The sequence below is a fragment of the Cupressus sempervirens genome, chromosome 8 (assembly GCF_028749045.1).
Source record: "Cupressus sempervirens isolate cs-2001-9-10 chromosome 8, ASM2874904v1, whole genome shotgun sequence".
In the NCBI taxonomy this organism is placed as follows: domain Eukaryota; kingdom Viridiplantae; phylum Streptophyta; class Pinopsida; order Cupressales; family Cupressaceae; genus Cupressus; species Cupressus sempervirens.
In genome coordinates, this window is record NC_143125.1 from 472,145,200 (window position 1) to 472,171,161 (window position 25,962).

The 25,962-nt window shown below is 35.1% G+C and overlaps 1 protein-coding gene across 2 annotated transcripts in view; it reads left to right on the forward strand.

Moving 5' to 3' along the window:
- The window catches only part of LOC149543281 (nodulin homeobox-like), a 182,936-nt gene that overhangs the window by 33,699 nt on the left and 123,275 nt on the right, over window positions 1–25,962 (forward strand). For both annotated transcript variants that reach the window (XR_016355613.1, XM_089798127.1), the window contains exons 4-5: window positions 2,097–2,180; window positions 2,272–2,400. Coding sequence is in view for 1 of the 2 variants with exons in the window: in XM_089798127.1 (XP_089654253.1) it covers window positions 2,097–2,180; window positions 2,272–2,400 (213 nt within the window). In the remaining variant the exon portion in view is untranslated. The remainder of the gene's footprint in view (window positions 1–2,096; window positions 2,181–2,271; window positions 2,401–25,962) is intronic.

Sequence of the window (25,962 nt, forward strand, 5' to 3'; positions counted from 1 at the left end):
TAGAGTTAAAATATAATATTTGTTCAGTATCTAACTCTTAGATGCCTGCCAAGAACATATGATTCATTCCCTTCCTCATCTCTTCCTTATGAAGAGTATCCGCTATGTTTTATATTCTTTGATTCTTCCATATAATTAATACTCCCTCTATTTTACATAATCTCCTATTCGATCCGTGATGTCTTCTTTATAATTCAGATGTATAATGTAGACCGATGTGGAAAGTCTTCCTATATATTCCTTCTTGAATGAAGAGTTGCTTTGGATGAGAGGTGTCTTATGCCTTAAGTAAACACATTTTGCTGAAGAATCTAATTGATGATTTAACTTTTAACTCATGGTGCTCATGTCTTTGAGATTAGTCTTTAATTCGCACCATTTTGTTATGGTGAACGCTGCCTTTAGCTTTTGTAGTTTGTCTTAATATGATCGATATCATTAGGTGACTAATGCTTGTTCTTACCTTTGATTAATCCTTAAAAATATTTGATAATTGACTTGGCTAATCTCTAATTACCGCTTAGCTTAATACATTATTGTCTAATCAATTCTCATCTTTTTGAATACAATACTTCTCTCAGAATTAAATTATCATACTCCTCATTTGTTGTCTCTCAAGCATTGACATCATTGTAAACCATTGTTGGCTCCTCCATATTATTAACATTGTTGTCCAACCATTATTTCTAAGTTGGTTATTCAAGACATTATTGATTGGCTTCACATTCAATTTGCCATCATTAATTGCTATCCACTGTAGTGGATGTTTACCCACCCTTTTAATTGCAGATTTGTTTCTCTGTTATGCATTGATAACAATACATTAATACATGTAGTCTACATTAATAGATCTGCTCCCATAATTTGCATGTGTTTTTTATATAAGGCAAGTTGAAAGGTAAAACACATGTTTACATAGTCTCACCAAATATTGAATGCTTTCATATTTATGAAGCAGGCGCTCCCCTTTTTGGTATTGTATTTAGACTGCCACCAAATGGTCATGTCAAGTATTACTCTTGAGGATGGTGTACATCGGCTGCTCCTCTTGCGCTAATGCTGAACCTTCCCCTCCTTGATTTCTGTAATAATAATGGAAAACTTGTTTGCAAATTAAAATTAGATAGCCAACATTCAATTTGCCATCATCAGCTGCTACCTACTGTAATGGATGTCCACCCACCCTTTTAATCACAAATTTGTTGCTCTGTTATGCAATGTGCATTGATAGTAATACAAAAAGACATGTAATCTACACTACTATATCTGCTCCCACAATTTGCTTGTGTTTTCTAATCAAGGCGAGTTGACAGGTAAAACACATGTTTACACAGTCTCACCAAATATTGAATGTTTTCATGTTAATGAAGCTCCCTTTTTGGGTATTGCATTTAGACTTGCCGCTAAATGTCATGTCAAGTATTACTATTCGGGATGGCATACATGGGCTGCTCCTCTTGCACTAATGCTGAATCTTCCCCTCTTTGATTTCTGTAATAATAACATAAAACATATATGTTTGCAAGTAATTATTAGATAGCTATGAAAAGTGGCTTTGATATCATAATTGCTTCATAGTTTTCAATCGAACACTTAACATATTTATAGGATTCTGATATCACATTTTATAGGGAACTCCCCAAATAACATTCCTAAATAGATTGAGTTGTTTTAACAGCTCCGCACATTTGCTAATCCTTTTAACAATATTCCTAACACCCCCCTCATATTGCTTCATTCTCCAAATGGGAATAAGTGAACGAACAATACTTGATGACCATGTTTAGTAGCTCATTGTAAGGTATGAGTATGGACATACACATCTACTTGTGAGTCTTTGCCAAACATTTTTCTGTGGAAATCCTTGTTCGAAAGTTACAAAACCTTTAAATATGAATTGAAATATGAGTATGTTATGGTTTTGGAATTTATTTGAATTTGTATCTTTACTTTGCGCATGCATGGATATACACTCTTTAACCTGCTTTATTCCTATTGAATGCTGTGGATAGTGATGTGCAGGTGATTATTTTTGTAGAATTGCTTTGTTCTTTACTTGTGATTAGTATCCTGATACTTTATTTTTGTGGTTATAGGTATTATTGGAGGAATTAAGATTGACAGAGCAGATAATTGACTTGGTCTTCTTTATGCTTGTAGTTCTTGCACGCTTTGATCAGGTACATTATTTTCAAGACAAGTGATTTATTTTGTTTGTTCATTTATTGGTCTTAGTTATTTGTCCTCATTATCACATGTTTTACCCTGCAGGAATGTTGCTTTGAGAATTTCATGGCTCTTTACCATGCAACATTGGTTGCTTGTAGCCTTCATCTTTTGACAGCGTTTATTTCTCCTGAATGGCAAGATGTTGTACAAGTTTTGCTAGCACATCCAAAGGTCTTGTTCTCGTCTTTTAATTAGTAATGTTTTGCTGTGTCCAACTTTGTCAACCATGAACAAAAGCACTATATCTGTGTTTCTCCAAGTTTAGGGAATGCCATTTTAATTTATTTATAGGGATGGCAGAGGGACCGCTATTAATATAATATATAAAATGAATATTTAAGTTTTTAAAATATGAATAGATAAAAACTACTTATTAATGCATGAAAATTAACAGAAATTGAATTAATAAAGAGTAAGGAAAATAACAATTCACTGATTATATAATCCATTCAATAGATTGATAATCGGAGTCTATAGACATAAATATGAAACATGAATTGTATTGAAAGATGCCAAAAATATAAATGTTACATTGTACATGGTACATTGATGCATTGAGCAACTAGCCCAGAAATCAGAGTATCAATGTTTTGAATTTGCTCCTCTTAATTTTCTTGTCTTTTCTTTTCTTATTTTGGTGAATACAAAATACTGACAGACATGGATTTTAAAAGTTTTTTGTTTCTAATTTAAGGGCCTTGTTGGTCCCACTCTTGGTTTTATTTGTTTTAGTGTTATTTGATATTTTTACCTGCACAATGTGAAATTTCCACTTTTCTACACAATGTGGTGGATGCCCTAGAGTCTTAGTGACAGCCCTCAAAAGACTCAAAAAGATGTGATACCCCCCCACCTTTTTATGGGATGTCTTCAAGAATTGAAAAAAAATGGTTAGTGAGGGGATCCTCCTCAATTCCTCAGATTTGTGCAATATTTGATACATCATGCAAATCTTCTGGGTTACTTGCCTATATGGAACACTGATAATTATGCTTTTCTTTTCATTCTAATTTTATTTAATGTTAAATGAAGTTTGCATAATATGATTAAAACTACTGAAAGTATGCATTATTAACTGATCACGAATCAAGGATTATTAATGAAATCAAGCAGAAATTTAAATAAGAATAAAGAACTAACCATATGAGGAAAGTCTAGTAGGAAGAAATTTAATATATCTCGAATATAAGTACTTGGTAAGCTCCAACAAATTGGGAGTCGAGCAATTGGCATCGTATAGGTGAGGAGTATTGGAGGAGGTGACATGACTATGGTTGTAACACAGGAATACCATTTAAATTCTCTCAAGTTGTATCAGCAATGCACTCTCTTACTGTATTAACCATGGATCTTTTCTGAAATGCACTAACATGGCCATTGTCATTGATATGTTCCAAATGTGGATCTTTTCTGCAAATGTACTAACATGGAAAATGTTCCAAAGATCCTCTCATATACTAATTGGTGGCACCCCCTCACCAAGGGGCCACATGTGAAGAGTGGTTACCCTTGGTGAGGGGGTGCCACCGATTAGTATGAAGGAAGATTGAATCTTTCTTTCTTGGTAAGTGAAAACACATATAATCTGGATTATTTAGTAGAGCAATGCTTGGGAGAGACGATAACATTTTATCGTCTATGGTTGGGAGGGCAAGACATCGCCCGTGCTTAAACGAGCACTAAAAACTACATGGTATTGGAGTAGGAGAAGATCAAAAAAATCTGCTATAATTGTGGTGATCCTAGTGATCTTCGTAATCTTGAATGCTTATCGACAAATCTAATGAAGTTGTAGATAAGATGCTTGTTTGAGGTCAGTGTTGATTCTAAGGGACTTGGTCAAATTATTTTACTGGAAAAGAGAAAGCTAACAATAACTACACCTTTGAAAGCATCATAGGATGTTAACACTTGTCTAGTAGATCTCTTTACAAAACCGTGTGCATCCAAATCAAGCAAAACCCCCATATATTATGATGCTTCTTCACAGTCTTGGAGTGAAGGATGATATATCAATTGTTCAAGATGCTTGCAACCAATTTGACAAGTGGGCTTTAACTTCAATTCATAACAAAGCTAGTACACATCTTACAAGTCTCGACATACAATTTTTTTAATATAATAATTATATTATTTTTGATAATATAATTATTGGGGCCACATGTGAAGAGCGGTGACCCTTAGTGAAGTGTTGCCACCAATTAGTATAAAAGGAAAATTTTCTTGGTAAGTGAAAACACATACAATCTGGACTATTTAGTAGAGCAATGCTTGGGAGGGACAATAACATTTTATCGTCTATGGTTGGGAGGGCAAGACATTGTCCGTGCTTAAACGAGCGCTAAAAACAACATGGTATTGGAGTAGGAGAAGATAAACAAATTCTGCTATAATTGGGGTGATCCTAGTGATCTTCATAATCTTGAATGCTTATTGACAAATCTAATGAAGTTGTAGATAAGATGCTCGTTTGAGGTCAGCGTTGATTTCTAAGGGACTTGGTCAAATCATTTTGCGTGAGTAGAGAAAGCTAACAACAACTACGCCTTTGAAAGCATCACAAAATGTTAAACACTAATCTCGTACATCTCTTTAGAAAATTGCGTACTTCCAAATCAAGCAGAACCCACATATTTTGTGACACTTCTTCACATTCTTGGAGTGAAGGATGATATATCAACTGTTCTTGATGTATGCAACCAATTTGTTTAACGGGCTTTAACCTCAGTTCACAACAAAGCTAGTACACATCTTACACGTCCTGAAATAGGAAAGGTTCTTCTAATGTATAAGACCCTTGAAAATAAATATGAAGGCAATCATGAAGCCCCAAAAGCTGCAAATGATCTTGTTCTAATCAGCCTCAAGGATTTGAAAGCGGGGGAAGTTGAATGAATTTGTTGTGTTGTATGGGGAGCTTTGCACTACACCCTTCAAATTTTAGAGAATCTACACTCTGCTAGAAAAGAAAGGCACTGTGGGTGTGGTGGCTCTTTCTATTGTGTTTGAGAATAGTTCATCATTTGATCAAGATTTCACAAGACACTATTATCCTCAAGGCAAGAAAAATGTTGTCAAGGAGTCGATGCTTGTGTTGGACTAATCACCAATGTTCCCCTTTGGGATTCGTGACATCGCTTAATTGCCTCTTGTGTTCTATAAGTCTAGTGGTTGTATTAGGCATTCACAGGTCGATCTTTTGGTGCAATAACAACCCTAGCTTGCAACAAGTGGTATTGGAACTTGGTCATAGGTTCGAATCTCCTTAGGTAATGCTGGGTGGGGGGGATTGTTGGACTAACCACCAACGTTTCCCTTTGAGATTTTGCCATGGCTTAACTACCTCCTGTGTTCTATAAGTCTAGTGGTTTTATCGGGTATTAACACGTTGATCTTTGGTGCAACGACAACCCTAGCTTGTAACAACTTGTTCAAGGGGAAGGTGGTTTGCTATTCACAATCATAAACAATTCTTTTGTCAATTTAAATGGTAGAGAGACTTGCTGCTTCTATAGATGCAAATGTTATAGTTGGTAAAGAAAAATTCAACAAATCGATGGTTGCCATTATTAATGCAAATGACTCAAGAGATTGGAACAAATGTATGTGAAATTGTACAAAGTTTCTTTTGATCTACTCAATGGAAAGGTGGATTAACAAAATCTCCATCATTAAAATGTACACTGGAAGATGGCGTACGCAAATTGAAATTGGTTAATATGCTGAAGCGATGCTTGATGGAGAGGCATTTTTTAAGCCCCATCCTTGAGTGTTGGATTTAAGATGAATATTAAATCGACCCTTGGCGCCGATTATTGTTGTTGCTGGACTTGTTTTGAAAGAAATTGCTATGGAATGAATTTTCTCCAACAAAAACTGATTTTTGTGTTTAAATTTAGTTGCCCAAATTTCCATGCAAATTATGGCATACTCTATTGGAAGCGTTTGTTGTTGCACCAAAAACTTGAATTGTTAATGCCTGGTATAAATGCCAGAGTTGACTCGATCCATGACACGAATCTCCAAGGAGGTGCTGACCACCAAGTCAACAATCTCAATAATCTCCCTCTCAACATCGACTGAGCCTTACACTCATTGAAGGGAGACTCGATCTTGTGAACTTGGCTCTAATATCGCTTGTTGGAAGTATTTGCTGTTGCACCAAAAACTCGAACTGTTAATGCTTGATACAAATGCCAGATTTAACCCAATCCATGACACAAATCTCGAAGGTGTTGACCATCAAGTCAAGAATCTCAACATACTCGGATTGAATTTGCGTTAGTGACTGATTTTCCCTTTAAAGGAGGAATCCTCAATAATTTTTGACAAAAAGTGAGTTTCATTTAAGATTTATGCACGATGACTTTCATCTATATAATTTTGACGAATTTGGCTTCAAGTAGTGCAAAGCAAAATATTGTTTATCGTAGTTTTTTCTTTGAGGGTTTTGTTAAGGATATTTTCTGTAAGGAACTGTTAAGGGTTTTCAGTAGGAGAAATTTTCATTATGCCTCATTGAAAGAGAGAATAGCCTATCGAGACAGAATGAGGGTTTGGCTTAAGAGGCTAGAGATTTAGAGAGAATGAGAGGGAGACACAATACGTAATTTTCAATAGAGTAATATATTTTTCAGATCGGTCATATATCCAAAGTTTGTATTACTTAATTATGTACATGAGGGTGGAATTCTAGGTAAAGCAACAACAATTGCTTTCTAATTTCTGTCATTGCCTTTGTTTGAGTCATCACTTAATGGGTTTGCTGTTGTGACATCATCTAGGGCTTTCTTTCTTCTAGTTGGAAATGCAGAATTAAGATTATCCAATGGAGCTTTCGGTAGTTATGTCGTTGCTTCGTTTGTTGTGGAATGTCCAATGCCTGTAGACCTCAGATTAGACCATAACAGTGGACATAATGGTGAGAACATTATTGAGGCATAGGTTAGTAATGGGTTGAGGTGTGCTAGTATTGCCCAGAGATTCACATGATTGTTCCAGGGTACATAAGATGAGGATCTTTTGCTTCAGTAGCCTAAAGGTGAGAATGAAATGCTATAGTGGTTTCAAGCTTTAGATTTCCAAGTGATGGGGTTGTGTCATGCAGATGAGAGATTGAGACCAATGCTACAACTTAACGTATCTTGCAGTGGTGTTGATGGTTGTCTTCTAGCTCAACTGAGTCAGATGATGAGTCTCTTGGAGCAAGATATCTTCAATTATTGGGACCATGTGAGCAAAATATGGTTCCATGACAGAGGGATGAGCCAAAGGATCCGCTTCAGTTGACACCCGAGTGAGTGAGTGGACCATGTCAAGATGGTTTCTCTAGTGATCAGGTTTACTTCCATTTGGATCATGACCTTCAATTCTGTCATGAGATGGAAGTTGCACGCGTGAGATATGACGATCGATTTCTTCTTTGGTAATTGTAGCTATCCAAGGACTATGATTTATGGGATGGAGTTGTCAGAAATAGGAAATACTGGGAGGGGGACAGGAGTGAATCAATATTCCACAAACTTTTGCCCAAGTATGGATATCTTTAATAGTCTTTAAACATGCATAAGTAATTAAACTAAAAAGTAAACATAACTGTAACACAATGCAACTCATAACACCATTATTTGTTAACTAGGGAAACCCTAGCCAAGGGAAAACTCCGGTGAGGATGGTACCCACAAAATGATCCACTAATCAAAAATATCTTGTGAAAGATATTGACCCTGTTAGGAGTCTATTACATACGTATAGTGTATCTGTCCTTGTTAGAAGCCTTAACCTTGTTTGGAGTTGGTATTACAATTACAAAAGTAGCAAGATGAGCCCACTGCTTATACATGCATATACAATGATATATTTTGTATACAAAAGGTGTAGATACAAAAACCTCTTGACAATGTTGATATCTTCAATATTTGATTTGTCCTTGATGGCTCTCTTTACACAACTTCGCATATACTGCCTTTTCTCCACTCTAACAAAGTTTGCATCATATAATTATTACAAAACAATGATATACTCATCTCACTACTTCACATCCAAAAATTCTTTCCTTTATAACAATTTGCTGTGCGCTGTCGGCTTTCAAGTCTTCACACGTGTCTAAAATCATAAAATCTCTTTATGCTAAGTTACGGTTAACATCTAGGATGTCGTCCCATAATAGTTAAGTAATTATTTTGGTATCAATTTCTTTTCTCTGTTTAGTTCTCCCTGTACATGACTGCAACTACTAAAACTTTAATCACTTTGTCCGTACAGCTCATTATGACATGCGCACTTGGGGATATGATCTTCAGTGTCCGATATACTTCCTATTAACTATGCATGTGCCAATTCGCTCTATGTGAAGCTCGCCAATCAAAAAGGTGTCTCTGTTGATAGTTAGCCTTTGTTACACTTGGACAATTTATTGAATTAATTCCTTTAAAACATAACTCCAAAGTCAGCTCACTGAATATAGCATATATGTTTCCATAAATGACAACCTCATAGTATCTCCATACTCTTCTCTTAGCCAAATTGCCAACAATCTCCCCTTTTGGCATTGATGGCAACATATGGAAAAATTGGCTAAGTCCCAAAAATTACAAAATTACAAAATTGTGAAGTTCTTCACATGACCATACAAAATTTCAAAATGTGGATATTTTTCATTATATTTTATCTTATACATTTTGCATACATGCTCCCTCTTACATTAAACTTTATATCTTTATAATATGTACTACTCCCGCTTAAAGTATATAATTTTCCATGCTACTACTCCCTCTTTGACATCAATGACAAAGGTGAGTGCCAAGAACTATTTTACAAAACGAAATTTGAGTTCTACCTTCTTGTCTTCAAGCTGACTGGTTTGATAGGCGTGATACAATCAACAAAGTTTGTCTTTAAATTGGTAACCTCCTAATCTTATGAATCTTGCACTGCGCCAGATATACTGATTAAAGCGCATAGCCCATAGGATGACTATTTCTACTGCATTCAAGTCTGAATATACAATTTTTTCATATGATGCTTTAGCTTTTAGGCATTCATCTAACTGCTTCTGAATGTGACTTATTTTCAGAGTGAGGTGTTCCCTAACCAATGAAAATCTCTTCATTATCTTGTCCCTCTTCAACTCTAACAAGCTAATGTCATCGTTCACTTTCCCAATTCTGCTTTCCAGATATTCAATCTGCAATTAGGTGATTGTAGCTCATTTACAATAATCTGCAACTACTCTTGTTTGCCCTTCAATTCTTTTGTGATGTCTTTGATGTAATTTGTGCCCTTTTGTTAGACATCTTCTTAACTCTTTGATGCATGAGTCAAGATTTGCTAAATTACCTCTAATATTGTTGTATACTATGCTGAATAATTTTGCATAATGACTTACTTGTGCTTTAGCAGATGCAACTTCCAAGAGGGTGGTAAATTGATTATCAAATGCATCCATTACCTCTTGTGCTTTCTTCTTAGGATCTGGTTCACTGATCTGAATTGATATGATGTTTTGCAATTTATTGGTAACCTTCTGTAATGTCCCCATCTTTTTATCATCTCAGTCGAGTTCTTAGCCTTTACATTCTCCAAAGGCTAAGCGAAGAAATAATGAGAAGTTGCTTAAATTAATTTCTTATAAAGTCATTAAAAAATTAAAATTAAATGGTGACTTTATATTTTATTAATTTAATTTTCTAGAAGCACAATTAATTATTGTATTGCAAGGGAGAAGCTTCTAGAGAGTGCATTTTCTAGAAATACAATTAATTATTGTATTGGAAAGGGCGAAGCTTCTAGAGAATGCAATGAAATAATATTTTATTTCCTTCTAGAAGGGTGAAGGAAAATAATAAATAGAGGTGAGGGCTTCATTGTTCATCATCCGATTATTGTGAATTGCATTTGATATAAAATTGGGAGAAGAAACTAAGGTTTCCGATTTCAATCAGACATTGGAGAACGTCAACTCTTCAGTGTTGCAACCATTTGAGGTGGTGAAATATCCATTGAATTTGGTATTCAGGAGAGCTTCAATTCAGGAGTTCTATTTGTGTTTAAATTGGAGCATACATTTATTGTTGGCTGCTATAGTACGCAAGAACGATGCCGCGCTATAGTACTTATGCTTGATTCATCTCCATCCTTGGGCATCACTATTATCAGGTTCCTCTTGCAGCTATTAGTAGTTAACATTGTAATTTTTTCTTAGGGCATATGATTTTGTTGTGATAATTCAGAATCAGATTTTGGCATTACTGTAGTCATTATTGTAGGCCATTTGTCTTGGCAAACTCATAGCAACATTGTACATGAGAATGAATTCAATAAAGGAGATACATGTTGCATACCATTTGTTTGACGAAATGTCCATCTAATAGCATATATGATTAGCATAATAGTTGTATGTCAATTGTTTGTCAAAATGTCAGTTGGCTGTAGGTATGCATTCCATATCTAGTGTCCATGTATATGCATTGAAAATATCAAAAGAACTGCACTTGCATATTAGTTCATTGTAAGAGGCATTGTAATATCATTTGCGAACATTCTAAATTTCTTAGCATTGAAAGGCAGCAATACAAGTGTTTGACAATATTCCTTGAACTAAAATCAGTCAGTTTGGGCAAGGGATATTACACCTTTTCAAGAGTTTCTTGAGTCCTCTTTGACACCCTTACTCTTCTCAATGATTTTGTTCGTGGCAAATGCTGATAGTTGATTGAACATTTCAATTTCTGAATCTCTTGTGGCTGCCAAGGGTGTGCTGCTCATCATGCTTGTGAAGAGTGATTCCAATGGAGACTTGGATGAGGTTGGAGTCTCTTTGCTTGATTCTTTGGTTGGTGTAGCCAACTGAACTTGCAAGCTCTGATTGTCAACCTTCTCTGGTTGCTATATAGGATGGGGTGTCGAACTAACTTCCGTTGTGTCATATTGTTGATTTGGTTCATCTTGCTACTGGCTGATCATAGTTTCTTGTCCTGTTTCAACATGTCTCAGCTATGGTGTGAAATGGAATGTTTCCCTGTACAATTATCTTCCAGTTCTTCTTCAAGTCATCCTCTTTCTTCTCTTCCTCTTCTTCCATCTCTTTACTTTTATCCTTATCTTCATCAGAGCTAGGATAATTAACTAAGTTTTCAGTAACCAAATTGTCAACATTGCTGTCTTGATCTTTGAATGGATCCTCTGTCTCATGAACAGTGATATGTGTGTTGTCAATGTTCATGGAACTGTCATCAATGGTGATTTGTGGTGGCTCAGAAATTGTTCTTTCAACATTTTCTTCAGCTTTCTTGCTGACCTCTTCATTCATCACAGTGACCTTTTCTGCCTTTGCCTCTGCAATACTGGAAGCTGGAGTAGGTGCAATCATTTCACTTCCTACCTCTTCTATATAAGCTCTGCTTATAGGTTCACTTCATAACTGATTAACAAGTTCCTCTGTATCCCTTGTCAATTCTTCATTCAGACCTTCCACGAGTCTTATAACTCTCGTTTTATCTTGCAGAAGTGGGCTAAGTCTATGCATGATCCTTTCCATCTTCGTAGTGTTCTTTACATCATAACATTTCGTAACAGGCTCTTCTCTCAAGTTTTCCTCTTCCCTTTTTGTTTTTAACCCGATTTCGTTCGATCTTTCATACATTTCTTTTGAAAGTTCTCCATGAATGGAAAGTAAAGGCTTCTTGAACTTAATCATGTATTGGATTATGGTTACATCCAAATTTCTTTGTTCATAGTTTGGATATCTGTCATAGTATTGTACCAATTTCTTAAGATTATCTCCATTCAAGTTCAAATCCTTTATTATTCTCAATCTCGGGGTTCCAATTTGTCTTCCTTTTGCTGCTGCGCTCTTCTTCCTGTGGCTGCCATGGTTGTTGTTGTTGCACTTGGACTTCAGGTGGAGTAACATGTTCTCTCATTTTCTTTCCTTCATATGCGGTTATCACTTTTTGTCTTTTACCTGGACCAGTGGCCATTTCTTTGACTCTTTAGGGCCTTGATGTCTCTGCATGTTCTTGTTTCACTTCAAATAGCCTTGCTGATCTCCTCTAGCAGTTGTTGATGATTGAACATTGGTTATGCTAACTACTTCTTCCATAAGCTGATTAAGTGAGATTGATGGTGCTAATACAACTTGTGGTGCAGGTGCTGATGGTGTAGTGCTAGGGCCTGCCAACTGATATTGTTGGAACAACTAGGACATCCTTCTGTGCAATTTGCTTCATCCCAGATACAATTTGCTTGACATCAGCAAACTCTTGGTGTGCCATCTCTATTTCGTTTAAAATCTTCTTTATCTCACTGTCAACCTTCTTCCTTGCTGCTTTCTCAACCTTAGACTGATAAGCCATCCTCATATTTTCTTCACAAGTGCCAAATCTTGAACTGTTAGGACCTATATCAGAATTTAGGATTCTTTGCAGATAACCTTCAGTTGCTTCCTTAGTGGTCTCATATCCAAGTGGGTCTACGTACATTACTCTAGGAGTGATTGCCTCCATGCCGGTGAAATCGATATCTACTATGAAACATATTTCATCTTTGTATGTTTCAACCATAGACTTCGGAATTCTTGACCTTTGTTTCATTTCAGACTGAAAGGTTTTCACAATTAGTGTTGCGCTGTTGTCAATTTTGTCCGTATGGGGCCTTCTATACAAATCTGTAATCTTTTCCATTGTGCATTTCTCATTGTTCCAATCAGATGTAGGCAAAAATGGAAATCTCTTTAAACGGTGGGAAAACATATATGTAATCAAAGACTGAAATCTGAATTGTGCATTCTTTGTTTTCTTTATCCTTTCGAGATTGTCTATCAGATGAATTCTCAGAATTTCACATAAGTTTACTTGAGTCTTTTCAACACATAACTTATATGTTGCATGTACAATTCCAGCTGCTAAGTCATCTTCCCTTGAACTAGAACATAGCTTAGTGGCAATAATCTTACTGACAAATCTCACATCATCTTGTTTTATCTGACTATTTACTATACCTCTGCCATTGTAGGTTGATTTGGTGTTTTCTATCACAATCTTCTTGACATTTTTCTCATTCAATGGTATTGATCCTTGATTAGATAGACCTGTTACTTCATGAATCAATTCAGCTGAAAGGTCTACAACTTTGTCACCCATCCAAAACTTCTCATCATGAATTCTGCTCAAAATGATTTTGGTCTAGTCCTCATTGTCAAAGTCATGATAAAATATGTGTTTCACTACATCAACTTGACCTAGGTTTTCAAATCCTTCTTTGTAAGACATGTCCTGTTTGTATATCTTTTCAAATTCATCTGAAATATTGTTTTCCTCTACAGTCTCAAACTTGGAACAGGTATAACTTCTAACATCCTCTAATTGTAAACCTCCATCGGGTATATGAGAAAATGCTGCGTTAGGGTCATCCTCTATAGGTGGGATAGGACTTTTCTTCAACTTAGGTCTAGCTACCTCTATGACATTATGCAGCATTGATTCTTCCTTTTCAACAGGTTAAAAAACTACACTTCACAAATTGACTTCACAAAAAATAAAATATCTTTCAAATTGTGATTTGGGGCTTTTTGTGTGTACTGATGAAATCCTTCAGAAATCCTACTTTAATTTGCTTCAAGTCGCTCTCAAATGCTCTTTTGCTCTTCAATTGAACGAATGGTAAACAAATGATTCAATTTTAGCCAATTAAATCCTTCATCAATTACTTATGCATTAATTACGCAAGTACGTATGACTCAAAAAGCTATTATCTTTTACTTGTGAATCGATTTCCTTTTGCGCACTCACATATGAGCTCCAAATATCATGCGCTCTTAGCTGTAGATTCTTTCTAACCATATTCAAATATTCTGAACTTTGTAGGTCTTAATTCAACTTATTGGCAAGGTCGCATGGGTACTCATACCCACACCCCTGGTAATCGTACCCATGTACCCAAGTACCGGGTACATGTATCCCACGTACTGGGTACTCGGTGGAGAGCATCATAGCTAAGGACCTTGATGAAGATTCTGATTTTTTTTTCGTTTTTTAAATTTTTGTATTAGCTTGTTGTTTATCAAACTTAGTTCAATGCCAAATCAGTTTGAAACTTTGATACTCATTAACAATAAACTTTATCACTGTTCAAGTCATAAGTTTATCATTTGCAATATGTCATTGTCATACTATTTAGGATCTTCTTGTTCATGTTTAAAATCTGCCTTCTTTGTTATGCATCTAAGCATTTATCATGTATTATTATTTCAAACATATAGCAAATCTGAAACTGAAAACAATACATTACATTTGCAAACTTTATCACTGTTCTTGTTTTGAAAAACCATTGTCATGACTCATAATTTCAGAATTTTTATAAATATAAAAGTATAATTTTTAAATAAGTTTGACATACCCAAGTACCTCCATCCCCTATTATGAAAAATACTTTAAACATTAAACATTCAGCAATAGCATAAATATATATATATATATTATAATTTGATTATGGCTCATATTTTTAAATTTCTTGTTTTGAATGCTCAATGTCATGACTCATGACATATATTTTGATTTTTATATTTTCTATAAAATATTAATTATATAGAAAAAAATTAGGCATACACACGTACCCCCGTCCCCTATTTTGAAAAATATGCGTACCCGTACTCGTACCCACGTACCCGTGCAACCTTGCTTATTGGGGGTTAAATAATTTTTAGATGTCATTTCCCCTTCAACTTTTAATGAATGGATTGCTTAGATTGATAAGGGTTTGTCAGCTACTATCACTGACTTCAACTTATTTTCAAATGAGTCATTTGTCTTCTTTTCTACCCATATTTGTGTGCTTGCAGGTGTCTTAGCTTTAACAAATGTTTCATTGAAGTTCTCTACATGCTCTTTCACATTCTCTTTCCATCTTTCATTGTTGTCATCATTCATTCTCATATTGTTGTTTGCATTCCTTCTAAAGTACATATTTTGTGATCTCATGTTATTCGTTCTCATATTGTTTCCAAAACCATTGAATCTGCAAAATCTTGTTGTATGCCCAAGGTTGTTGCAATTATAATAGGCTATGACATTGTTTCTATATCTAGGTCCCGATTGACTGATCTGCAATCTACAATCTCTAGCAATATGTCCAAAGTTGTTGCATTTATAACACAATACCCCATTTTTATGACATTAGTTAAACCAATAGGTCTACTAGCTGCAAGGTTAGTACCTTGAAACATATTATTATTATAGCTAGGTTTCCTACATTCATTACCTCTATGTCCATAAGCATATCAATTATAACAATAACCAGAAAAAGGGTTAGTAAACTTACCTGTACCGTTCTTCATGTGACCAGTTTCATTGCATTCAAAACATCTACTAGTAAATTGTCTCCTTACTTCTTTGGGTTGCTCAGATTGTTTAGGTACTTCCTTGTTCAGATAATGTTGTTGTTCAGGCTGTTGGATCACTAGATCTGATTCTTCAGTAACTTCAGATCTCTTAAATGATTCTCCTTCATAGTAGCCAATACCAGTCATATCACCTTTAATTCTTTGTACCATGATCTGCTTATCTAGCTTTTCAGTGCTGGAATACAACTTCTCAGGATGTTGCTTTGTTTGTGTAAGCTCTCCTTTCACAATAGTTTTGTACTTCTCAAGTTCTATAAATTGTAGCTTTGTATATTCAAGTTCAGATGTCACCTTGGTAAGTTTGGATTTCAGATCTGCATTCTCAGATCCAAACCAGATTGACTTTTCTTCTCATCTTCCATCAAACACATCTTAAGATTAGTGATCTCAAGTTCATGCTTTAGAATCTCATTCTCCTTTAGCTTAGAAACTACATCACTATCTTTGATCCGATCATTTGAGTCTTTCTTCTTGGATTTGATTGATTCAATCTTCTCTTTCAACTTCTGAATGTAATCTTGTGCATCTCTATGCGTGATCTTTATCATGTCTCTTTCTTCTGTGATTAAATCAAGTTCCTCAAGAGCTTTCTCCAAGTTCTTTTGTAACTGATCCATATCCATAGAGACCTTACTCAAGCTGTTAGGCCTTCTTTGAGTTACTGGGCTCTGATACCAATTGATAGAAATAGGAGATACTGAGAGGGTGGGGGGGTAATTTAGTATTTCACAAACTTTTGCCCAACTATGGATATCTTTAACAATCTTTAAAGTTTTAATAATGTATAAGTAATCAAACTGAAAAGGAAACATAACAGTAACACAATGCAACTCATATAACACCATTATTTGTTAACTAGGGAAACCCTAGTCAAGGGAAAACCCTAGTGGGGATGGTACCTACAAAATGATCCACTAATCAAAAGTATCTTGTGAAAGATATTGAGCTTGTTAGGAGTTGGTATTACAATTGCCAAAGTAGCAAGATGAGCCCACTGCTTAAACATGCATGTACAGTGACATATTCTGTATACAAAAGGTGTAGATACAAAAACCTCTTGAAAGTGCTGATATCTTCAATATCTGATTTGTCCTTGATGTCTCTCTTTACACAACTTCACATATATTGCCTTTTCCCTTTATGCTAAGTTGGGGTTAACATCTAGGATGTCATCCCATAATAGTTAAGTAATTATTTTGGTCAACCAAAAAAATTCCTTAATACAATTTATCAATTTCTTGCCTCTATTTAGTTCTGCCTGTACATGATTGCATCTAGTAAAACTTTAAGAATTCTGTCTGTGCAACTCATTATGACATGCACACTTGGGGATATGATCTTCAGTGTCGATCTACTTCTTGTTAACTATGCACATGCTAATTCGCTCTTTGTGAAGCTCGACAATCAAAAAGGTGTCGTTGCTGATAGTTAGCCTTTGTTACACTTGGAAAATTGTATTAGAGATATGATGCAAAGGAATATTATTTAGTTGGGCTACATTAGCACTGATAATCAACAACTGATATTCTTACCAATCCTTTTGCCAGAGTGAAGTTTGTGCATTTTCAAGATAAGCTTGGAATATGGAGAATGAAGCCTTTTCTAAGAGGGAGTCTTAGCATTAGTGGTCTCTTGAGATGTACTATAATGCATTCTTCTTAGTCATAGTAAATAGGGTACGAGAAGATAAAATGTTCCTTCACCTTAACCTCGCTGAGGTTGCAAAGCCAGAAAACTCTATCAGTTTTGTCCAATTTGTGATTCATCTCTACGCGTGGCTGATGAGAGCTAACTTTAAAAGAACTAATAGGAACCTTGAGGGAATACGACCAATGGTGAAAGATGTAATATAGACAAACAATAAGATCGTCCCACAACTCAATGTTGGCAAAATGGCCACACTCCCCTCGAGATTCGTAACAAGGGAGTAATTGTCTCTTGGGGATTTTATAAGTCCAGTGGTTGTATCAAGTTTGTCAGGTTGATCTTTTGGTACAACAATAACTGCACTTGTAACAAGTGGTATCAAAGCTGGGCCATATGTTTGAATCCCCACGGGTAACACTGTGGGGGAGATTGTTGGCAAAATGGTCAACGCACCCCTCACAATTCCTGAGATGGGATAGAATGCCTTATGTGGATTCTATAAGTTTAGTGGTTGTATTGGGCGTTGACAAGTCAATCTTTTGTTGCAACGACAACCATACTTGAAACACTAAAGATGTGCTCCACACAGATTGCCATCTTAGGGTAAAGATCCTTGTGGTGGTTGACCCAAGTGGTATGAATTAATTGCCTATATATGTTAGTTCAGAGACACATATTCAACTCTTGCCTAGAAGGAAGGACATGGTGAGGGGCATTGAGAGATTAGTGGAAATGGGGGAGGATCAATCTCAATCCCATAAGAGAAGAGGAACGTGTGAGCCAACTTCGAGTCCGACTTGAAGGGGCAACACAAGAGGCAATAGACTCTGATGAGTAGTAAGCAAGGTAAGGGTATTTGTGGCGCCCCAAATTGGAATAGTGAAACCTCAAATATGGTGTAAAAACTAGATGAGATCAGATGGCTTCAAATCTGAAGGGACGAGCACCAAATTCTGCCAAAATGATGTTGTGAGAAGTGGATTGTTTACACCGGATGATGCATGAAAGGAGAAGAATCTGAACCCGCTTGATAAAAACCCTGTCAGACTCCAAAAGAAAAGCCCTAGAAACCATAGAACCATAAAGAACCCTAGGTTGAATGAGGCTGTCCCAAAGAGTCTTTAATGACCCCTTTTTATGAATATTACGACAATATGGGAATTACTAGATTGTTTTTACAAATGTATGCAAATGTAATATGATATGAATGCAATAACAATGAAATGATGTACGACTGGTAATTCCAAATGTTGTAATGGATAAAAGGATCTTATGGAATATGATGCAATTGGTATAATAATACATCAATGCATTATACTATTATGTATAATGCAATGACAATGTATTGAGATGGGTTATATGCTTATATTTACAAATTATAATTCCAGTGCCACAATGGAATACAGAAGCTTATGAGGCTATGTCTACAATGATAGTTCGAATCTCAGTGTGACTCTATGGCTGTCTCTGATGTGTGCACATTTCTTGCTAGTCGTCTCTGGTAGATAGTGAATATGTACTGCAATAACAGGGAGATTACTGGTACTATGCTGTCTCTAATATTCTCTGAAGTTTTTATGCAATCTGCTATTTCCTTGGAACCGTTTCTGATATAGAAATATAATTATGATTTGTATTGCGTTGTCTCTGATGTGTTGTAGATTACTCACACTTTGAATATAATCTATATGGTTGTGATAGCTACCGTATGCTCAAAAAGAGCTAAATTCCACAAGGGAACAAATATAAAATAAATTCTTAATTCATACCTTCCATAGATGATTGACTGTGATCATATAAAACATTTGAATAGGTACGATGCATCGTTGCCTTCCTTTTGTTATGATTGCTGCTATGATGAACAATAAACACAATAAGAGAATCAACTGTTATGAGATCATGATGTAAGAAAAATACGATTAAGGCTAGCCGTATGTAATAATCAAGTGCCGATAAGTATCAATTGCCTGAGACATTGAAATTACTCATAATAGTCATACTGGTTATCATGAGTAATCGTTATAATAATGAATTACTATTATCCATGGATTGACAATGACACCTGATCATGGATCACAATGATGCCATCTCTTAATATGGTACTGAAGCATGTTGCTGTATGGATACAACCATACATGTTAGAATGATCGAATGACATATATATATATATATATATATATATATATATATATATCAATGATTCCAACATGAATGCCATCATAGATATGTCAATGATCTTAACATATATCAATAATCTCAACATGGTGTGCTGATTTATGATGTAGCCATGTATGTATATGCCCTTGAATGTGTGTATGTGCATGTGTACCTTTGTATAAGTGAGTATGCATACATGTATCTATATATATGCAGGTGTATATATGTGGATCTGTATGTGTACAGATATGCATACATGTATGTATATGCTAAGTCACAAGGTTCAAATTCGAGTTCGAGTTGGTCGACTATAAAATTCGAATGATGTTCAGCAAGAGAAATAATTCAGAGAAAAATTTGAATTAAATTCGCTCTATATAATTTTAATTAATTTTTAAATATATGTAACATATCTCATAAATTATCAAAATAGTTAAAATTGTTTGATAGATTTAAGAACTTTTTAAACATGATGATACATTTATAAAGTATTAAGTATAAAACATGATGACCATATTATTGAAAAATTAATATATCAATATTTTAAAATATTTCATTTATAATTTAAAACAAAAATTTCATTTCACATTAACTATAAACTTAATCGATTGATTAAATATATATCTAATGACCTATTACTCTTAACATTTTAAAATTTAAAGAATTAATTATATTACTTAAAAATAATATATCAGTACTTTTAAAATATTTCATTTATACTTAATAATTTTTTTATAAAAAAAGACTTCATTTAAAATTAATATACATTATTACATTATAAGAAAATAAACCTAAAGTTAATGAACATTATTTCATTTATACTTAATAAATATTAAATTTAATAAATAAAGTCTTCATTTATACATTATTACCTTAAAACTGAATAAATTTAACAAAGATGAATTTGATGAAAGACCTTTGCTGGGATGAAATAGCAGATGCAGGAGACGACACAAGGAAAATTGCTGACAATGGCACAAGGAAAATTGCAGATTACAGTCTGCAGGAGCTGGCTTAAAATTTCATCTCTGCACTCTCCGTTGATACAGGGCTGTAATGGCTTGTTGAAACCTCCGTTTTCAGTATTCTGTGCGTTCAAAGAAAGAATGGTTTGGAAACCCTAAAAAAGGTTGCCAAATGCAGAGAGTACTAGTTTCTAAATGTTTACAGCAATCAAAAAATAATCCCAATTTTTGTGGTCGAACAACAAGCGATTTTCATCGAATATTTTAGGAAAAATTAAATTCGGCAATATCTGAATCTCATGCTTGAGATTCACCGAATATTGTGATTTAGCATATATGCATCGGTATATATGTATGCGTATGGGTGCACATGTATGTGGTGATGCATAATGCAGGAGTCATTATGGACTGTTTCTAAGAATGCAAATGCAATGACGAACTAACTATGCAGGAGATTATATACATGATAAGGTATATTTATTTTTCCTTGCCTTCTTATTTACATGTTATGTTCTTTTAATCAAAATTAAGGGATATAACAGTCATTTTGGACAAAGTGTCTTCAAAGTGATGACAAAAGCATTGTCAAGGAAATAGAACCTCCAAAGGAGATGTCTTAATGTTGCAGCTAGATATCATACAATGAAAATGCCCAAAAAAACTATAAGAAATGAATATCAAAAGAAGAAGTATCACTGTATTATCCTAAAGTTGGTCTGCAAATGCAGACATTACATCACCATTGTCAATATACAATTGCTACAAGACAGATACATTCACTACCTTCATCAACTTATGTGCATCCAATTATTTATAAAAAGTAAGACAGTTCATAGACCCTAGTTACCCTCAGCCACTTCTCCGTCATCCTCTTCCTAAAACAAGAACCACTACCCTACTTATATACAAGATCGCGAGCTATAAGTCACCTTTTCCAATCATTAAATTCCAAGACAAAGGAAACGAATTATATACAGATAGGTCAGGGCCCAAATCCATAAGAACAATCCCAAATAGATGTATTAACCCATGCAAACATGCAAGAGGGTCAATCAAACATATAACAACATAGAACAATGCACCATTAAGCATCATATGTCATGAATCTTCTTTGCGAGCTGCAACTTGTCACCTTGACTATTAGGACAGGAAAGCTTGAATAGGACCAGACCAAACTTAAGATTACTTCATCTGGGAACCTTGAAACAAGATGCAAACTTAGAAATAGGATCTCCATGATGCCTAGATCATGCCATAAGGATGGATTACATAAGAAAAGCCAATTGGATTGATCGCAACCTAAAACAACATGAAAACTGTCCAAATGACCAACAAATAGAAAAATCGAAAGGAAATATTTTTGGGTGATGCAAAACTGCCAACGACCCAAAGATGCTCTTGCATTAGAGACCCCAGCTGAATTTAATAAATTCCATTAGAGGAATTGTTTGACATCTAACAAGATTCATTCCATGTTTATTCTTGACCCATATATCCTCTTCATAAAAAAAAATGGCTGCACCAACTGTATAAGCCCACAAATCCAAAAGAATATCCACCATCAGGTTCTACTCTGTGACTGCTTTCACAATCTTTGATCTGACCAATCTCACTCATCAGCAACCAATGTCCACTTTATCTTTTGTTGCTTGATTCCACCACTGACATCATTCAACAACTTTGCATTCTCTAATCCACTCATGAAATTCTGTTTCTCATTTGGTACTGTTTCATAGGTATCTTATTGTAACATCATCATCTGGTTGTCACCAATCTTCATATTTTCTTGTTCATATTCACTCATGAACTTCCTCAACAACTGTACCACCTCAGTAACCTTTTCAGCCACCTGCTGCAAATCCATCACCTTTTGATCCTAAGTAGTCTGATCTCCTAAGGTGTAAGTTCTCATCATACTTAGGTTCTTAGCTTTCATTCCTTCCTCCTTCAAAGGAAGTAAAGTAAACGTACAACCATCTTTCACACTAGAAACAAACATTTCTTCGACAATCACAAATAACACCAAGATTATATTGCCAAGGTCTACCCAACAAAACATGGCAAGCACTCATGTTAACCACATCACACAATACCGTATTCTGATATGGTCCGATGTTTGAAATTAACACAACATTGTTCTTTTACTTCCACCGTATGATCATTCTGAAACCAACTTATTATCCCATAAGGACAAGGATGTTTGAGTCTCCTCAGTCCTAACTTGTGTACCATTTCTTCTGGTACAAGGTTATTAGTACTTCCTTGCAGCATTTACCTCTTGATTTACAAACAGTTTGGAACAACTGCGTTCTCTGCATAGGCTCTGGTTTTTTCTTACTCAACATAACTCTTTGGAACATCAAAGATTCTCCCATCTTAGGTGCAACTTCCCTTTTAACAAGTTCATCTTTCTCCGCTTGTTTCTTATGTGCCACTAGGTTTTATTTTCCTTTTTCTAGAACCAATTGAACATTGGAAAACTCTATGTCCAACATTCCCACATTTGAAACAAGTACATTTGATCTCTCCATTGCCTCTGCCCTTTCCATGAATCTTCTGATCAGATTCCTCTTCAATCACAAGTTTATCATTGCCCTTATCAGCAACTGGTTTATCCTTAATCGTAGGGCTAAATTGTCTTCTCTTCAACTTATTGTTTGCCTTCAAAGCATACTAATAAGCATTCTTAATTGTACTAATCCTCAATCAACATACTTACCTCATCTTGAATGTTAATTCTCAAACCATTAACATACCTAGCCACCTTTTCCTTAGATGACTTTTGGTGTTTGGATCTAATTGTCATCTTGCATCTTGCAAAATTGCTTTGTATACTCCATACTGGTCAAATCTTTTTGCTTCAAGTTCTGCAATCTCTTAACAATTCAAGTGCATAATCTTCTAGTATGAAAGTGACTTTTAGTTTACAAACCATAACTCTCCATCTGGTGATCTTAGGTTCTTCATTATCTTCCCTCTCTTTCTGCAACTCTTTCCACCATAAGGCAACATGACCCTTCAACTTAGTTTGTGCTAACCTAACTTTATGTGGACCTCTAACATCTTCAAGCTCAAAGTAACCCTCTAGTTTATTAATCCAATCTATCAATTCCTTCAATGCAAAGAGCTAGAAAAACTCCTAGTCTATGTATCACCACAATCGTTTCTGGTCAAAGATTGCTTCTTAACTCACTATGCTCTATTATTGAACACACAATAATAACATGAATCAAAGACAATAGGCACAAACCACAGTCAAAGCTTCTAATTTTCTCTATCACAATTGATTCCAGTCAAAGTGTCAAATCCAATTGCTTCTTTTATTCACTTTTCTCCCAAATTTGTACTACACTATCAAAGTTATGCTTGCATAAGTGTGGAAGAGCTTTCTTGCATAGAACAAAAGATGATTTTTACAGTGAGAGGGCACTCCTTTATATAGGCAAAGGAGTTGAGATAAAGAAGGAAAAAGTGGGAGCAACTCAACCGACTTTGATCCGGTCTAACTAACAAGAGAAATTATTGGATTACATGTCATTACACATGTAAATCATATTACATGTAATTACACAATATCATGCAATACATCCTCTTCATCTAAAAACTTGGAAACTAAAGAAGGAAGAAGACAAAAGAGAATTGAAATAATCCTAGCGATTCTTCTGAAGGGCCTTGTACTGAATGATGCAATCACAGATGATAACGGGATCGAGAGTTTTTGTATTTTGTGCCACTACATTCACCTTGATAACCATGGTGTTGCTTCTTTTGATAGCCTCTAACTCTCTCTGATGGATTGTTTGTTGTCATTTGAAAACTTGATGTGATCAAGCTTTTTTCTTGTTTGAGTTGTTATGAATTCTCCTTTGTAGATTGACACATTATGGAGTCTTTGACACTTTGAAGACTTTCTTGGCAGTGTTCGAATGTAAACTCAGAACAACTTTCAACCAACACCTTTAAGTTTTTAATTTTTTAATTTTTTATTTATTTTTCTTATGAAGCAAAGTGCATGGCGCATTCCCACACGAACTCAGGTTCTTGGACAACCATTGGAAAAATGAAGATCAAATGAATTATTGCTTCTTGAGAATCAAAACATGGCTTCTTTACTGAATGTCTTCATTCTTTATAGAAATTTTGGCATATCTTGACTTGTTGCAACATAAAAGTTTCAATGGGATTGAATCCATCATTGGAAGATAAGGATCTTGACTCCATGAGAATATTGGCAAAATGGATCTTCGAGGAACAATATATTCGGAGTATTGATTAGATATTCATGGAACATATGCAATGAATTGGATGTGAGATGGAAAGTACATGTAGGGGGCTAAAATGGGACTTAGGAAGATGGATGGCATGTAAATGCGTATAGGAAAAAGGATGAGTTCTTATAAAGATGCCTTGAGGAATGAAGGCTAGGCGCATGGGAATGTGTGCAATTATAACTTTTGACTTTAAAAGTGTGACCTTTAGTCAAAAATGGGTTCTCTGGATGTAGTTACATATAAAGTGATTTACATACATGTAAAACAAACATGCATTTAGGTTTGGAAGATGGAAATGCGTATAAATGGGAACGAATGATGAGATCACATGTGAATGTGGATGGAGGGTGAGTTTACATGTAATCGTATATGGAGAATGAGATGCGATGTGCTGTGACATGTAATGATGAAAGTAGAATGAAATGATCCACTTGTAGGAAATGATGAAATGGTGAAGTGTAGTAAAACGTGCTCAAGTCCTCGGAAAAGAACTTGCAACTTCTTCCAAAAGAAGAAAAATGAGAAAGCAAACAAACAAACAACAAAAACAAGTGCAAAGAAAACACATACCTTTGGTCTTAAACTCAAACATGTCAATAAACAAGTTGCTTTCAAGTGCAAATTCGAATTTGGAGTTGGGGGAAAATACAAAAGTGTAAAAATTAGAGTTTTCCTCATACTTAAAGGCAAAATGCACTTTTCATGGCATATATATGGACAAGTGTGCAACTTCAAGCTAAAATATGCATGGAAATAATAACATAAGCATGAATTGATGAGCAATTTTGAAAATGTCCACTTGAAGATCAATGAGCCAAAATAACAAGAGTCGTAGACTTTGAAGACCAATTCTCCTCCAAATCCAGATTCTCAAACAATAATTTGACTTCTTCCACACTTGCATTCAACGAATATTAATGAGCAAAGGGTCGAACTTGGCATGAGGATGCCAGAGATGTGGTAAAAAATGACTTGTGCTTGCCATGTTTTTGTAAAAAACCAAGTGCTGGGACGTTTTCTCGCAAAAATGTGGTCTCTTGCTGCCATGAAACAAGTTGTTTTTGCTACGGGAATGCAAAAACATGTTCATAGATGAGATACATATGAATTCAAACCCCAAAATAACGCATCTTTGGTCAAAAATGTGTTTCATAACTCTCAAATTCTGGGCATTTTTGAAAAAAAAACGTGATTCATAGAGAGCATTAAATGAAGCATTTTTGACATCTAAAAGCAAAAATGTGTTAAGCAATAGCAATGGCATGGATTGAATTGCCAAAAAGATTCCTCTTTG